Source organism: Artemia sp. Qi Xiang Cuo, chromosome 7 (assembly GCF_049724085.1).
Source record: "Artemia sp. Qi Xiang Cuo chromosome 7, ASM4972408v1, whole genome shotgun sequence".
Lineage (NCBI taxonomy): Eukaryota > Metazoa > Arthropoda > Branchiopoda > Anostraca > Artemiidae > Artemia > Artemia sp. Qi Xiang Cuo.
In genome coordinates this window covers 10,664,005-10,684,487 of record NC_142800.1, presented here as the reverse complement: position 1 = coordinate 10,684,487, position 20,483 = coordinate 10,664,005, and the positions used below count along the sequence as shown (strand labels likewise).

Sequence of the window (20,483 nt, the reverse complement as noted above, 5' to 3'; positions counted from 1 at the left end):
TAAAGCTTTGGCTTAGTGTAATCTCAGGCTGCTTCGAAAATTGTTCTAAACTCACATGGTTGTAAGACTTTTTATAGTTCAACAAGAACACACTAGATAAGGCTAAAGTATTTTAGAAATTTAAAAAAGCTTCTTATTCTTGCCTTCTTATTCACACCCCTTGTGTTTCGGGAGCGTTCTTAAAGAATTGGGACAAAAAGTTAAGCTTTAGCGTAAAGAGTGAGGTATTGAGGAGGGGGCAAAACCCCCCTCAAATGCAGAATAATTTCTCTTCGTGTAAAGTTTTAATGCTGCTCCTTACTTTTAGTAGAAAAAAATAGTTTTTTTTTTAATTTAATTTCGGATCGTTTTAAAAATAATACCGAGAAATACAGCTCCCCTTCATGGAAAATTCCCTCACCCACAGAAAATTCCTTAAAGTAAAGTTCATCCCATGTAAAATACCCCCCCCCCTCCCCCCCGGAAAATTCCATGCTCGCTAAAAATTCCACAGGAAAATTCCTTGCGGACGATTCCGCCTCAAAATTCTCCTTAGCATTAATTTCTGATCATTTTTCAAATCATTTCGGAAATCCACCCTCCGTGGAAAATTTGTCCCGAACATTCTCCCATCCCCCGAGGAAAGTTGCTCTCACGGAAATTTTCCCCTTGAAGGATTTCTTCCGCTGAAAAATTCCTCACCATAGAAAAATCCTTCAAACAATTCTAACCCCACTGAAAATTTCCCCAGAACTTGTTAAATTTAGTCAGCAAAAACAAAGAAAGACAAATAAAAAGAATTCCGCATATGAATTCGGGCAATTTCCCTCAATGTAGAATTTTTCCCGAAAAGGTCATTCCCAGAAACTTCACTCCCCAAGGAAAATTCTCACTGAAATCCCCCCAAACAGAACCTCTCCTCCAAAAAAATGTCTGTATACTTCCCAATAAAAAACACTATACGTAAACAACGGGTAAATTTAGTAACTTACAGCCCTTTTCCCAGGGGCTGTAGGGAGGGAGGTGGGGATCATGTTATCCCAAAGGCATAGTTGTTGGACCTTTCAACTATGCTCAACAAAATGGTTATCTCAAAATTATGATCGGACGACTTTGAGGAAAAAGGGGGCGTGGGAGGGGGGCTAGCTGCCCTCCAATTTCTTTGGCCATTTAAAAACTTTTGACTTCTGATCAAATGGACACCTTCTCCCGATCTTCTACTGTCGCTGGTTCAATATGATTAAAATAAATAAAATAAATAAACAAATGAAAAAATAAATACGAATCCGTGACCTTTCTTTTGGCGAAAAATGCAAAATTCCACATTTTTGTATATAGGAGGTCAAAACCTTTACAGTAGGGTTTTCTGTTATGCTGAACCTGATGGTGTGATTTTCGCTAAAATCGCTTAACTATTGGGGGTATGTCACCTTTATCCAAAATTGGGTAAATTTTTTCAGGCTCGTAACTTTTGATAGGTAAGATTAAACTTAATAAACTTAACACATTTTGAATCAGCATAAAAATTCGGTTCTTTTGACACATCTATTGTTGTCAACACTCTGTTTCTAAGAGTTTCGGCTACTATTGAGCCACATCGCTCCTGACTTAAAGTTTGTCACCACGAACTATTTAAAAGCAGAGGGCCCAATCGATCCAGCGTACTTAGGTAAGGGGGAAGGGAGCTATAAATTACTATTTAAAAATAAGAATTCCATTAGTGCATACTTAAGGACCGTAAGCTTTAAAAATAAAAAAAAACAAACACTATAGACATACCTGCAAACAGAGGGGAAGAGAGAGGAAAATCCCCCCAGATATTCCTCAATAGGTTCCCCCAAGAAAAATCAAAATAGTGAAATAAAAGTTCTGCTTTTTTTAGCATTGATCCCCTTTCCTAAAAATTTGAACCATAGCATATAAATACGTATCCTAACCTAACATAGGTACCTTTTTTTGCCCCTTCAACCCCAAAAAACTAAAGTTTAAATATTTTTTCACAGAGTGAGCCATACCTCACTAGACAGCGGAAACCTGTTTTTCAATAGGATCTTTGAGATTCTATATGCGGTCATTCTCGCGTGTTGCCCGGATTCAAAACAAGTACCAAAGAAGTTTTTTCAAAGAAAAGTAAAGGCCATTTTAAACTTAAAATCAGCAGAAATAAAAACCTGTGATAATTCAAACTCAAAACGACCAGAAATCAGATAAACAATCACAGAAAACAAACATGTGACACCTATCTTTCTTACTTACTTCAAGGGTCGGAGTTGTGCGCACCTATTACTGCACATAAACTTATTTTTAATCTTTGCACACAATGGGGAGAGATAGGAGAGACAATCTGCAAACATTTATTGTTTTATAGTTCAGACCACACTGGGGCTTTTCAAATCCAACAGTTTTGATTCAAATAATGAACTTCCACTCACACAAGACCGTTATTTGTTTTTTTTTGTTTGTTTTTTCATAATGCACTGCCTTTTTTCTGTGTATTTAATGAATGTTGGTTACGCGGAAGTTTAAATTTACTTTAGGTTCTACTGTATTTCCCATATCAGAAAATGGACGAGGGGAGATAGAAGTCAATTTATCTTTCTCCTAAAAACTGAGAAAATATATGGCCAGAAATGTTTTAGAAAACATTTCGGGAAATGAAAGGCACAAACACCGCTACAAAAGAAAAATTTCTGAATTTTTGATCAGAATTCTTTCGTCTGAATTTGTGCTATATCACTGAGTATTTATGATAATGAAGGAAAGATACGGGAAAAAATGGTCAAACCTCAGAAAATTTGCAACATAATTTTTTTTTTACACCAAAATGTTGAGAAAAATTCCCTGAATTACACAAAAAAAATCCACCAAAATCTCCTCTGCACAAAAGTCCCAAATTTGCCTTTGAAAGGGGAAATAAGGGGGGAAATCAATTTTTGTGTCTATAAATATTTTGGAGTTTAAATAGTCGTTTCCTATCAAATCAAGCATGCTGACTTCCAAATCTGAATTCAGGATTCAGGTTCCCATTTTTCCGTACCTTTATGCCCATTTCCACCCTAAAAGGAAGAGAGGGGGTAAAGCTCAAAATTTAGAGGTTGTCGTATTTTTTTATCGTTTCCTGTGAAATGAATGGTTGCACATTCAAAAATAAAGTAAAACATTTAATTTTACGTAGTCAAGTACCTCATCTTCCCTAAAACAGCTGTGAAAATTGACCTAGTTTTTGTACTAGTTTTTTAATAATTTTTGGTCAATTCACCATTTCCTATCAACCTTAGAATATAGGTGCCTTAGAATATGATTCTCAAACAGTTTAATTTCAATCAGTATTCTAGAATTCCCTCCCCCCTCCAGTTTGCAGTTTCCATACCATATTGCCGTTTTTAGCTGATCTAATCACTAGAGCCATCTACCATAGTAGCCTACTTGCTACATGACTGGGTTCAAGGTCACAAGGTTTGTGCCGTTTTATTTACTTCCGAAAAAAAGAAGATACGCAAATTGCTAAGGTTTCACAGATTGTTTGAAAAGAAACGTGAAACACTCTGTCTAATTAATCTAAGGCCTTTGGTATAACCCCTAGGTTTACCAACTATGCAGAAATACAGCAGTCTGACAAATGCACTAGTTTGATTCAAAAAAGTATTCCTTTACTTTCTTGTTCGCCAACTTAGTAATACAATTTTAAATTAAAATTGCAGTGAAACTATCTTAAATTTTCTTTGCATTGGGCTATGGGTCAACAACTATTTTATAATATATATATATATATATATATATATATATATATATATATATATATATATATATATATATATATATATATATATATATATATATATATATATATATATATATATATATATATATATATAAATATATATATATATATATATATATATATATATATATATATATATATATATATATATATATATATATATATATATATATATATATAAATATATAAATATATATATATATATATATATATATATATATATATATATATATATATATATATATATATATATATATATATATATAGAGGGAAAATTTGGTCAACACATCCTCTCCCCCTCTAAAAACCACACTGTTCTTCTCTTAAAACTTTATCTCATCTCTAATACTAAAAAGTATCATCATAATATTTTTGTAATTAGTAGTTTTTAAAATTAGTAATTTGCTTCCAACGGAAATCAAGCTAATACCTCTATAATTACCACACTCACTCTTGTCACTTTTCTTATAGAGGGATTTAATTGAGAGTTTTCCTAAATTCGTTAGGTACTTCCCCTTTTTCAAAAATCATATTCACAATCTTCAGTAATTGATCTCTAACTGGACAACCGCTATATTTAAAAAATCACTTACCACACTATAAACACCTGGGGCCTTATTATCCTTTAATCCTTTAGTACCGTATCTAATTCTTCCTCATAAAATAAATCTTTCTTCACATCTGAAGTGTCATAATCTTTTTTCTTATTTTCTATATCTTTTCTCGTAATTCTATCCCGGTTTAGCACATTCGCAAAATGCTCTGCCCATCTCTCTTCAATTCTTTTCTTCTCATTAGTTGTGGCTCCGTTCCTATCTTTTACATGGATTGACTATTCCCTCTCAATTTATCAAGGATTTTTTTCGGAGGGGGTTTTACTCAATTTTTTTTTTTTGGGGGGGGGGGGGGAACACAAAAAAACCTCAAAAAACGCATGCAAAATTTGTTCACGTCCATTTTTGTTACGTTTTTACGAGTCAGACAAACATTTCGGGGGGGGGGGGGCAAACTCCTATCCCCCCCCTGGATACGGCATTGCAATTTATTAAAATGCCAATTCAATATTTTTTATTATAATTGTATACATGACCTTCACTTCACACCTCCTTAATTCTTGTTTTAATGTTTTCTCCACTTTCTCTTATTTTCATACGAATTATCACTCAAATAATTGTTGTACAAACCCCTCCTCCCTTATTGAACATAAAGCATTTTCAATAATATTCCTAACTGCGTTCCTAATTTTCTTCCCAAAAGAAAAAGATTACTTATAAATCTATCAGACTCCAGTCCATTGTGTAACCAAACAAATTCTACCTTTAAATACATAAAAATACATTTATTGCATAATTTATATAATTAAACATATGTTATGCACATATATTTACATGTAAATATGAAATATATGATAAATATTTCAAAGTACATTCAATATACAGGTAATAAAAATAAATTAAATTGAGTGTTTTAATTTATTTATCCATCGAGTGAATTAGCAGCTTAACTATTCAAGCTAGAAATATAAAATTTTTCAGAATATAACAAACAAAAATTTTTATTATATTCAAATTATGTTGCTTTTTAGAACAAAGAACAATTTATTGAATTGAATTTATCAAGTATTTTGGGCAATCGGTTGCATCAAGACTGGGCTGGGTAATTGTAGACAGAGAAAAGCCAAGACAGATAGTCCAAGTAATTGAGAGGCAAATGTTTAAATGGCTGGGGCACGGGTAAATGGCAGGAGTATGAATGACTCTCTTATTGGACACATACTTGTCAGGTTAGTTTTTAGAACAAAATACTGCTTACAATATCCAGGAGACTCCAGTCCATTGAATAATCAAACAATTCTTGCTTGCTAGTAGGTATCTTTTCTATTATACTTTTCACGTGTTTCTTCTTTTCATCAATTACCTTCTCAGGCTTAATTGGTTTAGGCTCATCATCTGAAGAAGAAGAACAAAATACTTGTAAAAAAATATCAGTTAGAAAAAAAATCCACCTCCTTGCAATCTTTTAAGTTGATGGAAAGTCAATCTGATGATAAAGGAAATTTAAATCTGTATTAGAGAAATAAAAACTCCAAAATAAAATTGGTTTCTTTTTCGTTTCTTTTTTACATTTCTGGAGCAGTCAAGCAGTAAGCGATTTTTAATTTTAATGTTTAAGTACATTTTTTTAGCTTTTTTTCCGGCTAACCAATATTTGCTTACGAAAGATGTTTAGTAAACACATTTTCTTTAGTTTTCAAAACCTGCATTTCCTTGTTAAGTACTACTTTAATATTTATAATTATTGATATTATTACGTGTCCATAAAATACCGTACAAGAAGGCACGTACCCAGGATATTTTTCAGGGGGGAATAAAATTCGAAAGGGGGAGAGGGTCAATAATAAAAACAAATTCTTTTTGATATTCCGAATAAGGAGTGGCCAAAACTTAGAAAAAATTAAGGATTTCTAGAGGAGAAACCACGAACCCCACCCCCTGACCACGAGCCTACGTACAAGTTCAAGTATAGACTTCTTTATTTATAAGGTGGCTTTTAAAATTTCACATATACAGCAACCGTCATCAGAGTAATACTACTGATGACGATTGCTGTATTGCTGTATATGTGATCGAAATATCTTGACTTTTGTACCCGTTTTTTTTTTTTTTTTTTTTTTTTTTTTTTTTTTTTTACATTCTAAATAAATAGATTTATCCCCATTTGAAAATTTATTTGTTCGTCATAGAACGGCAGTGTGGTCTAAGAGAAGAATACCTAGTTTAAGGTGCTACGTCAAAAATAAAATATTTGGAAAAAACCTCCTTAGCCCAAAAGCTTGGTATCGCGAATTTATTTGCATCCTTTTATTATTTTCTTTACTTCATCAATTTACCCATTTTTATTTATTATTTCTGTTCTTGTCAGTTTCCCATACACTTTGGTCAAAATATGAGCTAAAGGCACATGTTGGAACTGTTTCATATCCATTAGGTAATTGTTAGGCACCATACCCATTATCCAGTCTAATACCCGTTCAAGATAGGAATGGGTTTCGATTATTGCTAAATAGTGTTATAGGAAAAAGGCTGCGCATTCTGAGGGATATGAGATACTATATAGTATCTGAGGGTCGATACTACAGTAGAGGGTAGTATCTGAGGGATAGTACCCTCTATAAGGCACTATCACATATGATGACATTGAAACAACAGCTATTTACAATTTTATGGTGTCTAGCCCATAAATGATAAAGACATCGGAACATATAAATAAGTTACAAAAAGAAAGAAGGGGGATCCATAAAATAATTAATAATTTATTTTCACCGTCTTTCGTTACATTACAAAATAGTAATAGAGAAGGAGACCAAAAAAAATCTGAAAAACGAACAAACAAACAAAAAAACAAATGAACAAACACACAGAAAAAAAAAAAAATAATAATCATCGAATATCCGGTGAAGCGACCAACATATCTTACAAACAGAGAAATCCCACAAGAAACTTAAATCATTATTAAGACACAGGAACTATCAGTCTACGTAACCGTATATAATAGATGGTTAAGGAGAAAGTTGGATATTTTCTTACACCCGATCTGCAAATCGAACTAATCGAACTACTCCATCTTCTCACATATATCAAAATACACTTTTTTTTACTAATGTATATATTCTGGAACCCATAAAATATGGGTTTCAGAGAAAAACCCATAAAATACTTAACATACCGGTAAAATTTGACTTGCTTTTTTTTTTAGCTAGTTAGTTACAGAGAAGGGATTCCAAAATGGAGTCATGAAAAACACACGCGATGCAAGCAGCAAACATGGAGTACGGAGTAAAAACATGCGGGGAATATATGTACAAATGATGTACTGGAAATCAATTCAATAGTTTTTACTTAGCAGTTAGTCATCTGAAGAGCTGCGTATGATCCCCCCCCCCAAAAAAATGTTTATATTTTTGGGAAGATCTTAGATGAAGTAGGTTTATAGGTATTTCGGGCCAACGACCTTATAGTAGTCCAACAGATTTTGTACATAATAGACATCATACCTTTTTCATTCGTCGCTGAAGGAACGAACCAAAGAACCAGGGAACTAACCATCGTTAACGAACTTCTAGTTGACCAGATTTTGTACATAATGGACATCATACCTTTTTCATTTATCGCTGAAGGAACGAACAAAGAACCAGGGAACGAAGCATCGTTAACAAACTTCTAGTTGACCAGATTTTGTACATAATGGACATCATACCTTTTTCATTCATCGTTGAAGGAACGAACAAAGAACCAGGGAACGAAGCATCGTTAAGAAAACTTCTAGTTGACCAGATTTTGTACATAATGGACATCATACCTGTTTGATTCATCGTTGAAGGAACGAACCAAAGAACCAGCGAACGAACTTCTAGTTGACCTGATTTTGTACATAATGGACATCATACCTATTTCATTCATCGCTGAAGGAACGAACAAAAAACCAGGGAACGAACCCTCGTTAGCGAAATTCTAGTCCACCAGATTCTATACATACTAGACATAGTACCTATCTCATACATAGATCAAGAAACGAACCAACGAACTATCGCCAACGAACTTCTAGTCGACCAGATTTTGTACATACTAGACATAATACCTATTTCAAATATCGGCGAAAAACAATTAAAATCTACTATCTACATATTTAACAAATGTTCTACAAACTAACCAACCAATATTTTATAATAAAGAAAAGAATTTGAAAACAAAATCGAAACACAAAATACAAAACCAGATTTTGTACATAATGGACATCATACCTATTTCATTTATCGCTGAAGGAACGAACAAAGAACCAGGGAACGAAGCATCGTTAACAAACTCTAGTTGACCAGATTTTGTACATAATGGAAATCATACCTTTTTCATTTATCGCTGAAGGAACGAACAAAGAACCAGGGAACGAAGCATCGTTAACAAACTTCTAGTTGACCAGATTTTGTACATAATGGACATCATACCTATTTCATTCATCGTTGAAGGAACGAACAAAAAACCAGGGAACGAAGCATCGTTAACAAACTTCTAGTTGACCAGATTTTGTACATAATGGACATCATACCTGTTTGATTCATCGTTGAAGGAACGAACCAAAGAACCAGCGAACGAACTTCTAGTTGACCTGATTTTGTACATAATGGACATCATACCTATTTCATTCATCGCTGAAGGAACGAACAAAAAAACAGGGAACGAACCCTCGTTAGCGAAATTCTAGTCCACCAGATTCTATACATACTAGACATAGTACCTATCTCATACATAGATCAAGAAACGAACCAACGAACTATCGCCAACGAACTTCTAGTCGACCAGATTTTGTACATACTAGACATAATACCTATTTCAAATATCGGCGAAAAACAATTAAAATCTACTATCTACATATTTAACAAATGTTCTACAAACTAACCAACCAATATTTTATAATAAAGAAAAGAATTTGAAAACAAAATCGAAACACAAAACTTTAACAAATTAGAATCAGGCTTGTTTTGAATTTTTCTTAGAAACATTCGGTATGCCTGCAACTGAAACCTCCTGCAACTGAATCCCTTTTTAACTGAATTCTCGCGCAACTCAAACCCCGTTTAACTGAACCCTCGTGCAACTCGACCCCTGTTTAGCTGAATCCCCGTGCAACTCAGCTGCATTTTTTTTTAGATTCTATACATACTAGACATAGTACCTATCTCATACATAGATCAAGAAACGAACCAACGAACTATCGCCAACGAACTTCTAGTCGACCAGATTTTGTACATACTAGACATAATACCTATTTCAAATATCGGCGAAAAACAATTAAAATCTACTATCTACATATTTAACAAATGTTCTACAAACTAACCAACCAATATTTTATAATAAAGAAAAGAATTTGAAAACAAAATCGAAACACAAAACTTTAACAAATTAAAATCAGGCATGTTTTGAATTTTTCTTAGAAACATTCGGTATGCATGCAACTGAAACCTCTTGCAACCGAATTCCTTTTTAACTAAATTCTCGCGCAACTCAATCCCCGTTTAACTGAACCCTCGTGCAACTCGACCCCTGTTTAGCTGAATCCCCGTGCAACTCAGCTGCATTTTTTTTATTTTAAGCTGCTTCAATGCAAAAACTACACCCCCCCTCTTCCCGCTCTAAAAATACAAAAATCTATCCTTCTATCTTATATATATATGACATATATATATATATATATATATATATATATATATATATATATATATATATATATATATATATATATATATATATATATATATATATATATATATATATATATATATATATATATATATATATATATATATATATATATATATATATATATATATATATATATATATATATATATATATATATATATATATATATATACATTTAAACTGACCAAACTTTTTATGCCCAGGACCCGGACACACTTGAATTTTGTGGTTAAAGCAATAGCTGCACCCTAGTAGGAAACCCTGGCCCGTAGTAACTGAAACCTTAAAACACGCTAAAGAAAATACACTGTCTCATAAGAAAAATTTGCCGTTAATGTTGGCTCATCAATGACAACTATTGTTTAGGTTCAAGTTGATAGTACAATTTTATCGAGAGAACAATTTTATGGGAATTTTCAAAAAGATTTGGAAACGCTGATAAGTCCCCTTTTTTCTGTTTCATTTCTAAAGAGCTGTTTAAGGTCATTTGAAAGCTAATAGTCACATTTACGCACTTTTTATATTTTTGTTAAGATAAGACCATAAAATGTCTTATGGCATCCATATTCCACCGTTAGTGCCATTTCTGGAGTGTAAAGGCTTGAACCCGTAAAAGCTCTACCGTAGAATTGAAATCTCTATGATCGAAAACCCTTGAACTGGTATTTAAAATCCCCCTCTTTAACACTCCCCTTCTTAGTCCCCTTTGCAAGTGGAAAATAAAAAAGTTTTGTAAGTGGAAAAATATCATTCATATTCAAAAGTAATTCGTCAACGATAGATGTTATTTATTTTCATATTAACACTATAATTAATTACGAGACCAATTCTTGGGAATCCCTAAAAGTGCTTGATACGCAGTCGTGTCTTCTTTTTCTTTGTTTGAACGAGGGTTCAGTTAAACTGAGCTGAGCTACACGGGGGTTTAGCTAAAAGGGGATTCAATTGCATGGGCTTCAGTTACACAAGGGGTGAGTTATACGCACACTAAAATTTTCTAGCTATACTGAGTAGCGGCGAAACAAATAGAAAAGGGAAGATAGTGACCTATACTTCCAGCTTAAAAAGTGTGCTTTGATTCAATTGATGGATTTTTTTGTGAAGTATTTTCGTAAGATAATCCTGCTAGAACCCTGCTATAATCCTGCTAGTAAAGAACCACGCTTTCTTTACTCATCACTACATGTAACAGCTGTTCTAAAACCTTTCTAAAAGCAGTTTTAAAACCTTTCTAAAAGCAGTTCTAAAACCGTTCTAAAAGCAGTTCTAAAACCGTTCTAAAAGCAGTCTAAAACCTAACTCTTCTGGTACTTTTTGTTTTCATGAGTGTAGCTGGCAATTGTATATGTGAGTAGTTGTAAAAATATATATACATATATATGTTTTAGTCGGTCTGTTTTAGTTATTATATAAAATTTGAGCCATTAGAAAGAACATATAACGGTATTGGTTTCTTTTGTATATTAAATAAAAAAGTTTTTTCAACTGAAAGTAAGGAGCAACATTAAAACTTAAAACGAACAGAAATTATTACGTGCATAAGGTGGTTCGCCCCCTCGTCAATACCTCGCTCTTTACGTTAAAGTTCCAATTTTGTTCCAATTCTTTAAGAATGACCCTTAAATCACAGTGGCCATTTAATTAGAATAAAAAGTTCATAATAGCCTTAGAATAAATAAGGCAAATTTTCTCAGGCTCGTAACTTTTAATGGCTAAGACTAAACTTGATGAAAATTATATATTTGAAATAAGCATAAAAATCTGATTCTTTTGATATATCTATTCGTATCAAAATTCTTTTTTTCAGAGTTTCGGTTACTATTGAGCCGTTACAGGTCTTTACCACGAACTGTTTGAAAATCTTACGAACATTTTTGAGCCACAACAATTATTGCAAGCAAACTCACTATTTCTCTCAGCTGAGCTTGCAAACCAGCTGATTGATCTCAAATCATTGATACAAAGTACAAAAAATGGTTGTTTCCTTGATTCATAACAACTATATTTTCCGTCGTTTCTTAATTTATATTTTTGACCGAAGAAGTTCTGGCAACAGGATTGTTTTATCTTTGTCTTATATCAAGGCTCAGATAAAGACGAAAGCTGTCAAAAGTTTGTATGCTTTTCAGGAAATGAAAATCCTTTAGGAAATGAGCTTATCTATAATAAAAGAAATAAAGCTTTGTCAAGGAACTACTATCGAGCAAACAAATTAGCTTAGTCGAATATGACAGAAAGTGTTTTAATATATCATGAATAAAACTGGAACAACTAAAAACATCTATGAATAAACAAAATATTTACATAAAAAATATATATAAACACATATAGAAAGAAATCATCTTCTATTAATTTTTTTTCAAAAGGCAGAAAAATAGCGGATTCACAAAGTTTTTTTCGAAGAATTAAATGTTTTAATCGATTTGTGAAAAAAAAATCAACAATTTGTGATAAACATAGTAAATGAATTAATTTGGTGACTCTAAAGTAAACATAAATTTTAACGGTGAATCGAAACATTCAAGAGTTTTATATATATGAAACCAGAACAAGGAGATCATATCTTTTTTATGTAGGTTAGGATACATCTTATTTGGACTGTTGAACTCTTCCTAAAGGTTTCATTCAGCTTGCTTATCAGCCTTCTAAGATTTCGCTATTACCCATACATACAAACCCTGGTTCAATGTTGACTCTTAGGAAGCTATGAGATTGTATAATATATATATATATATATATATATATATATATATATATATATATATATATATATATATATATATATATATATATATATATATATATATATATATATATATATATATATATATATATATATATTTATATATATATATATTGAATTCCATCAATTACATTGGTTGCATTACAAATACTTTCAGAAAAAACCTATAATATTTAAGAGTAAACAACGGGGGATTAGGGAGGGGGTAGTCCCTCTCATGTAATTTTTTTCAATAGCTTTAAAAATTACTTTTTTATTACAGAAATTTAACTAAAGAATGAAAGAATGTTTATCCTTTTCACTAGTTATTTCTTGATTTTAAAGCATTTTGTGCAATAATGTTGATTAATAATTAAGCTTCTTTTTTCTTTTTTTACATGGGCTACAAAATTTCGAAAACAGAGAGAATCAACATTGACGAGAGGAAAATCCTAAAAGACAGTTAATACGTCTAATTTTTCTCTCCTTTATAGTTTAAGTAAGTTATTTTTCTTTATATTATATTTCCTTATTGTTTTTCAAAGTAACTTTATACGAAAACTTATCAGCGTCAATAGTTTACTGTTTACTCATTATTTTCTGACTATTTTTTCTTCCTTTTTTCCTATTAACTTGTTTGACTTCCTTTAGCTTCCAATTCCTTTTGCTATTTTTTACTTTCATTTTCTTTTACCTTTGCTTTTACTTTTTTTTTAATTTACTTCTTTTATTTACTTCTACTTAATTTTCACCTCCTTTTACATTTTTTACTTTCACTTCCTTTTACCTTTGCTTTTACTTCCTATTAGAAGAAAAAAACAAATTATTCGCTTCAATCCAGTTTCACAGAAAAAAAAAACTTTAAATAAATTCAACAGATGATCAAAAGTGGGACTGAAGTGAACTTCAATGCCAAGTTCAAAGCAGCCCAATATCCTTTCTTCATTGAAAGTATTCAACTAACAAAATAGCTACACAAAAAAGTTCATTTCAGGTTAATGAAAACTAAGCGCCCTTAGGCTTAGAATTTCACCTCTTCTCCATAATGAAGATTTAGGAGCAGGATGGAATGTAAATTCATCTTCTGGAAACGAACTAATGAAGTTGACAAATCTTTGTGCTAAAAAAAAGGTGGGAGGGGGGATATTTATCCTTTTCTTGTTTTTACAAGATAATAAAATTAATGATTTTAAAGGGTCAATGATTCCATTTTAGGGCTTTACATAATTGGTATGTGTTGTAGAAGTTGTTTTGGACCCAAAGTTGAAATCTTTCCATATAGTATTTTTGCTTATTAAGTTTGTCTTTTTTTTTCACTTGCTGTGAATCATCTCGTTATTTTAAACCCCTCTCTGTCAACCTTTCTTTTTAATTTTCTGCAAAATTTTAAGCTAGAGTTCATAAGCAATGACTGAAAAATTTTGGTTTAAAGTTTTTCATTAAAAATTTATTGAAACGTCTTGTTTAAAACATTAAAAAAAATTCATCATTATAATCTGTCATGTTGGATCAAAATATGGTCAATTATTTCACCTTATTGAGCAGGTAGCAAGGGCGTAACCAACATTTTTGTTCGGAGGGGAACTATTTTTTCCGGAGGGGCGGGGGGGGGGGGGTTGCGAATTCAAATTTTATTTTGGTGTCAATTGTGAAGCGTGTCTATTGAATTGTATTATTATTAGTTGGGTAGACCCAAACACGCTAGTATGTGTCACGACCTATTTTGAAAGCGGTAATGATTATTGTTCTTTTAGTATTATATGGAGATTTGACTATTGTGCTGTTTTTATCCACTTGCTGATAAAAAGAGAAAAACAGTTTATTTCGTTTGATTTTTTCACCTTTAAGATGGTGCTACTCGTAAAGACCAAATTCATTCTTTTGAATTGCCAAACAACCGTTATCCCCCAAGACCAATTATCTTGCCGTGACAAGACCCAGTGAACCTTTCAGCTCTTCACAAGAACCCTTTCTTCAGGATTTTAAAAACGAAAATTAAAAACTTGAGCAACATATTGTCTCTTCCTATTAAGCATTATTGCATTCCAAGTGTTCCAAACTTGGAGGACAAAGGGGCACTGCGTTTCAAAACGAGCCTAAGTTATGTTAGGGCTTCTCTTGAAAACACGTGCTAAGCTTGGTATCTGGGGCTGACAAAGGACCAATAAAATAGACATGAGATGGTACAAAAAAGAGCTGTTATTCTTGCACATAACTACTCAACATACAAAGATGCCAAGAAACAACTCAACTCTAATTCCCTTGATAATCCTAGACACATCCATTTGGATTAAGTTGTTTCAACTCTCCATTTCATTGTGGTTTATTAACCAACCTTGAGAACCCCACAACTGAAGTACCTAACACTAGACTGTAACAAATCAAAATGAATTATCAACAATTATATTTTTAACCAGCTTCTAGTACCGAAATATTCGCAAATCTTTTGTCCCTTAGTTTATTCAGTATTTTAATGGTAATGCTTTAACAACAATGTGATGTAGTCTGTGAGTGGTATAGTATTAATTTGTTGGCTATACACTGAATTTTATAGTATGGTTGTAGTATTAATTATTGAGTCAATTAATTACTAAACAAATTAATCAATTTGTTATAGTAGTAATATTATAGTACACCTAAAGTACCTGCGCTAGTGTTCGCAATTTTGGCTAATAAAGTATCTTATCTAACCACCCAAATAAGCCAATTCGAGCCAAAATGTCAGCATTATAGTCTCTAATACCTATTATGCTGGCAAATAATTGTTGCTCTTACAGTTCACTCATAGCTCCCTGCCAGCTAGGCAAGAGCGGTGGAAAAAGTCTGGACGTCTTCCATAGCAAGTTACAATAAATTGAGGGATCCAGAATCAAAGCTCTTGGTAGCAAATCTTGCGACAGGTTAGGTTTTTTTATGGTTGACGTTCCTTTTCTTTCTTTGATATTTTATGGTTGACGTTCCTTTTCTTTCTTTAATATTTTATGGTTGACGTTCCTTTTCTTTCTTCAATATTTTATGGTTGACGTTCCTTTTCTTTCTTTAATATTTTCTTTCTTTAATATTTTATGGCTGACGTTCCTTTTCTTTCTTTAATATTTTATGGTTGACGTTCCTTTTCTTTCTTTAATATTTTATGGTTGACGTTCCTTTTCTTTCTTTAATATTTTATGGTTGACGTTCCTTTTCTTTCTTTAAAATTTTATGGTTGACGTTCCTTTTCTTTCTTCAATATTTTATGGTTGACGTTCCTTTTCTTTCTTTAATATTTTCTTTCTTTAATATTTTATGGTTGACGTCCCAAAAGGATCATCTCGTCTACGTCTGTTTCTTACAGGCCGCTCTGACTCTTTTGAGCTGAATGCTCTTACTTTCGCAAGCAATCATGCGGCCGTTATAACCTGGAGTAACCTTTGCATTCCACCGTTGAGATTTTTTAAAGTTTCTCTACCAATCCAAACTTTTTTTTTATGGTTACCTGGGTAGCCATATTTGAGATAGCTTTTATATAAAAGGTATATTCACCATAAGAATTATTAATTTCCTAGAAATCAGAGATTATCTGAAAGTAATCTATTAGGAATCTGCGCCAAAAACGAAGAATTTTTTATAATTAAGAAACTAAGGGCAAGGATTTGTCTAGGATTAATTTAACCCAGTGAAAAATTTATATTTCTCTGGCTGGAAATCAACCTCGTTCTGGCTTCTTAATTATTTATATATATTTTTTTTTTCAGTCGAACGTCATGGATAGCCAGTGTGGGCTTAGAAAGTATTTAAATTAGGGCTGCTAGAAAGAACCAAGCATTGTACTCCCGGCCGAAGGCATGGAATCAGGAGGTCGATAACTGCGCAACGCAATACCCAAATACCCAAGCAATACTCCAAATCGAAGAGGCAATGATTCCAACTAAAAAAATAATCTAAAAACTTACCTAATAAAGTCAACTTCTTTTTCTTCGTCGCTGTTGCTTCATCTTCTTCGGTATTAAATACTTCACTTATGTCCATTTTCTTCTTTTTCTGTAAATTGCCCAGGGAAACAGAGGAAGTAGACGGTGTCAGCCTTTTTTCACCTACACGTAAAATAATTGTATATTTGATAATGCTTTTCAACTAATAAACAAAACTGCCGAAAATCAAGGATTAAACGAAACCCGAGAATAAAAAACAAATGGCTGCAACGGGTGTTTGAGCCCTACTTCGAGGGTCATGGATGCAGGGGTGATGACGTCATGACGCATGGTGATGGGTGACGACGGTCATGGACGCAGGGGTTAAAAATCATATCGTCTCAAAATATAAAAATGCCAAAAACCAGTGAAAAAAAAACGTTTTGGATAAAAAAAAATACTCCACCTCTAGCTGCTCCCCCACCTTCCGGGGGAATCCATTTTCTACACCTATGCTAGGGCACTCGTACAAACAAGTAAGAATTTAAGTTACAGAGAAAAGAAGAAAGCGTAAAACACTAAAGCGTATAATATAAAGTGATAAAATAATACCTTACTCAATATAGAAGTTTTGAAAACACAAATATGAAAAAGTAAAGATAATTTTATCAAAAAGTTGATGGTAGCATGTAGGAGCAACTCGTATGTAAGGAGCAACTCGGCCCAGTAGTAACCGAAACTCTAAAAACTAGAATTCTGATATTAGGTATACCGAAAGAATTACTATTATTCTGATTCCAAATCTAAAAAATTCATTAAGGTTAATGTTACCCATTACAAGCTAGGAGCCAGAGAAAACTTCCGCGAATTTCGAAAAACGGGAGAAACACCATAAGTTTGACTTTTTGTCCTAATGGTTTAAAAACGATTCCTGATACGCAAGAGCTGTTTAATTGAAGTCAGAAGCTTTTTTTAAATACTAAAAAACTAAAGTGTGAAGAGCGAGAGATTGAGGAGGGGGGCAGGTCCCTTCATATATGGAATAATTTCTGTTTGTTTTAAGTTTTAATGTTGCTTCTTCCTATCAGTTGAAGACTTGTTTTTTTTCATATAATTTCCAAGTAGAGATGATTAAATCTGTGGTGTTCAATAAAGACCACCAAAGAAATGTTTTATTATATTAAAAATAGGCCTTTCGGCCCTTTCCTTTTATTTTTCACCTTTTCTTTCCTTTTTCCTCTTTGACTTTTCATTGACTTTTCCTTTTTCGTCTTTTCTATTTTATCTTGCGAAATAATAAAATACAAAACTGTTAAGTTCTGGTAACTTATTGGGAACTCTGTAACTGCCAATGTGTCAATAAGTAACTTAATATAACAGATATGCTATAAAAACGACCATTAATGCGAGTTGAACCCACGATTTTTCTCGGTCAATGGGTGCTATTAGATTGCCGAACTTGCTTAAATTAAAAATTATGTATAATACTTTCTTGTGGACGCGTCACTATTTGAAATTTCATTCATGATGTACTGGTAATGTCATCTCTCAAGAAACAGCAAAAACTTTTTCATGGTCCTTTCCAAATCCTTCAAGTTTGATAAATCCGCTTTTTGGGACTATTTATGTGTCAATAATAATAACAATTTATTTATAACCTACTAAAGAATACAAGAAAAAATCAGAGTGATGAAATACAAAGTGAAAAACACGGGACAGGCCCTGAAATAGCTCAAACTTCGAAATAGCAGACTCGGGCGACTCCTTGTGCAGCAAGGCCCTCTTGTCTTTATATTCAGCATTGAAATTTTCCACGGGGAGAATTTCTCGGGGAAAATATTCCAAGGAATTTGTACAGGGGGAGGGAGGGCAGCAAGTTACACAATTTCCCATAGTTTCCATTAGTATTTGTTATTGGGAAATATAAGGATTTTTTCGAAGGGGTATTTTAAATGGGGAGGGAAAATTTTTAAGGGGAAAACTCTACACGGAGGGGGGAGGAATTCTCCAGGAAAATTTTCGATGCAGGGGAGGGGGATTCCCGGCATGATTTGAAAAACCATCAGAAATTGAATGCAAAAATTACTCAATTACGCAAAAAAAAAAAAAAAAAAAAAAAAAAAAAAAAAAAAAAAAAGCAAATGTAATGTTCCATTTACGACTTTTAAGACTTTTTTTTAAGACTTTTTTTTTAAGACTTTTAAGGCATTGTTTCATTTAAGTGTTTTATGATGATCGCTGATCAAAGTTTATGTTATTTGTGCCTTTCATTTATGTTATTTTACTATGTCATGGCCGTATATTTGGCTTTAAAATACACTTCTTTATCTATCTATCTAATATGTAGAATACTTGAACCAAACATATTTTCCATCCTGACCCACTATACCTTACCCCCCCCCCCTAATATGATAATCTATAGCCCAAATTTATTTCTAACGTAACGAAGAAACTAACATAAAAAACTGGTGTGTTCTCGAATTTTACACAGCGTAAACTTGAGTGAGTGGAGTATAATACACAAATACCAAAATTCCTTCCCCCCTACGGAAATAAAAAAAAAAAAAAACTCAAATAAAATTCTCAAATTTGGAAAGCCTTATTTTCCACGGGGGGGGGGTATTTTCGGCGAGGGTATTTTCCGCGGGGGGGGATATTTTCCGGGGGGTAATCACCAGGGGGGTAAACGCCTAGAACCCAATATAACACACTATCATTACTTATGAATACAAATCTTATGTTCAGACCACAAACCAAAATTCTTACAAAATTTTACTATGAACAAGGAAATGGAATAGAGTCAAATTACCATATAAGGCACAGCCCTTATTTATGAAATCCACTTAAAATGCAATTTGACAATGACAAGGGGAAAGATGGGGAAATTAATTACACATGCAGTATAGTCGAAGTACCATGTAGTGCAAAGCCATTATTAATCAAGAACTGTGTAAAGACCACAAGTCACAATTTGAACCAAATTTGACAATGACATGGGGAGAATATAATTCAAAGTGGAGTAAAAGTGACACAGAACATACTGCCCTTATTTATAAAGTACATTGTGAATGTCATTACACGAGAAGGAAAACGTAATCATAAATCTAAATTTGCACACAACTTTAAATGATATGGTAAATGATAAAGTAATGCCATTATTTATGGTCAAAATTTACACTCAATTTGACATTGAAATGGAGCAAGAGGAAGTGGAGGTTAAATTGGCAAGAAAATTTACAAAAATATGGAAAAAGAGCAATTCAAAACGCCCCCCCCCCAACTTTTTTGGCATTCGGTAAAATTTTCACCGGAGGCAAAAATTTCGGCAGAAAATTTGCAAAATAAGCTGAAATTTAGCAAAATTCTTGATTCCTGCAAAAAAATTCGGCATAAATCAGATAGTTATTCGGTAAAATTTACAAAGACCCCCCCCCCAGTAAAATGAGCCTCAGAACGCCCCTGATTTTAAGAAGTCATAGTGAAAATTATATAGGTTTTGAACAATCTATCTTAAATTTGAATTGAAACAATAATATATTAACAATTGTATTATTATATAAAATATTAATAATATACAATTGTATAATTAATAACATACAATAACACATGAATATTATCAATAATAACAATAATTGAATTAAAAACAATAAATTCGCTCAAAATATGACTATGACATGGGGAAATAGAGTATAATCTAAAGTGGAGTCAAAGTACCACACCCATTGTTTTTGGTCAGAGTTAGCAAAAAAAAAAAAGATTCACAACGACATGGGGAAATAGAACATAGGTTAAAACTGGCAAGAAAATTGAAAAAGATATGGAGAAAGAGCAATTCAAAACTACCAAAAATTTGAC

The 20,483-nt window shown here is 32.6% G+C and overlaps 1 protein-coding gene across 4 annotated transcripts in view; it reads right to left on the bottom strand.

Moving 5' to 3' along the window:
- LOC148949930 (RNA-binding protein 25) overlaps nucleotides 1-20,483 on the bottom strand; it is a 132,010-nt gene that overhangs the window by 15,240 nt on the left and 96,287 nt on the right. For all 4 annotated transcript variants that reach the window (XM_089092018.1, XM_089092017.1, XM_089092020.1 and 1 more), the window contains 2 exons: nucleotides 16,671-16,811; nucleotides 5,573-5,709 (listed from right to left, as the gene is read on the bottom strand). In XM_089092018.1, the coding sequence (XP_088948144.1) occupies nucleotides 5,573-5,709; nucleotides 16,671-16,811 (278 nt within the window). The remainder of the gene's footprint in view (nucleotides 1-5,572; nucleotides 5,710-16,670; nucleotides 16,812-20,483) is intronic.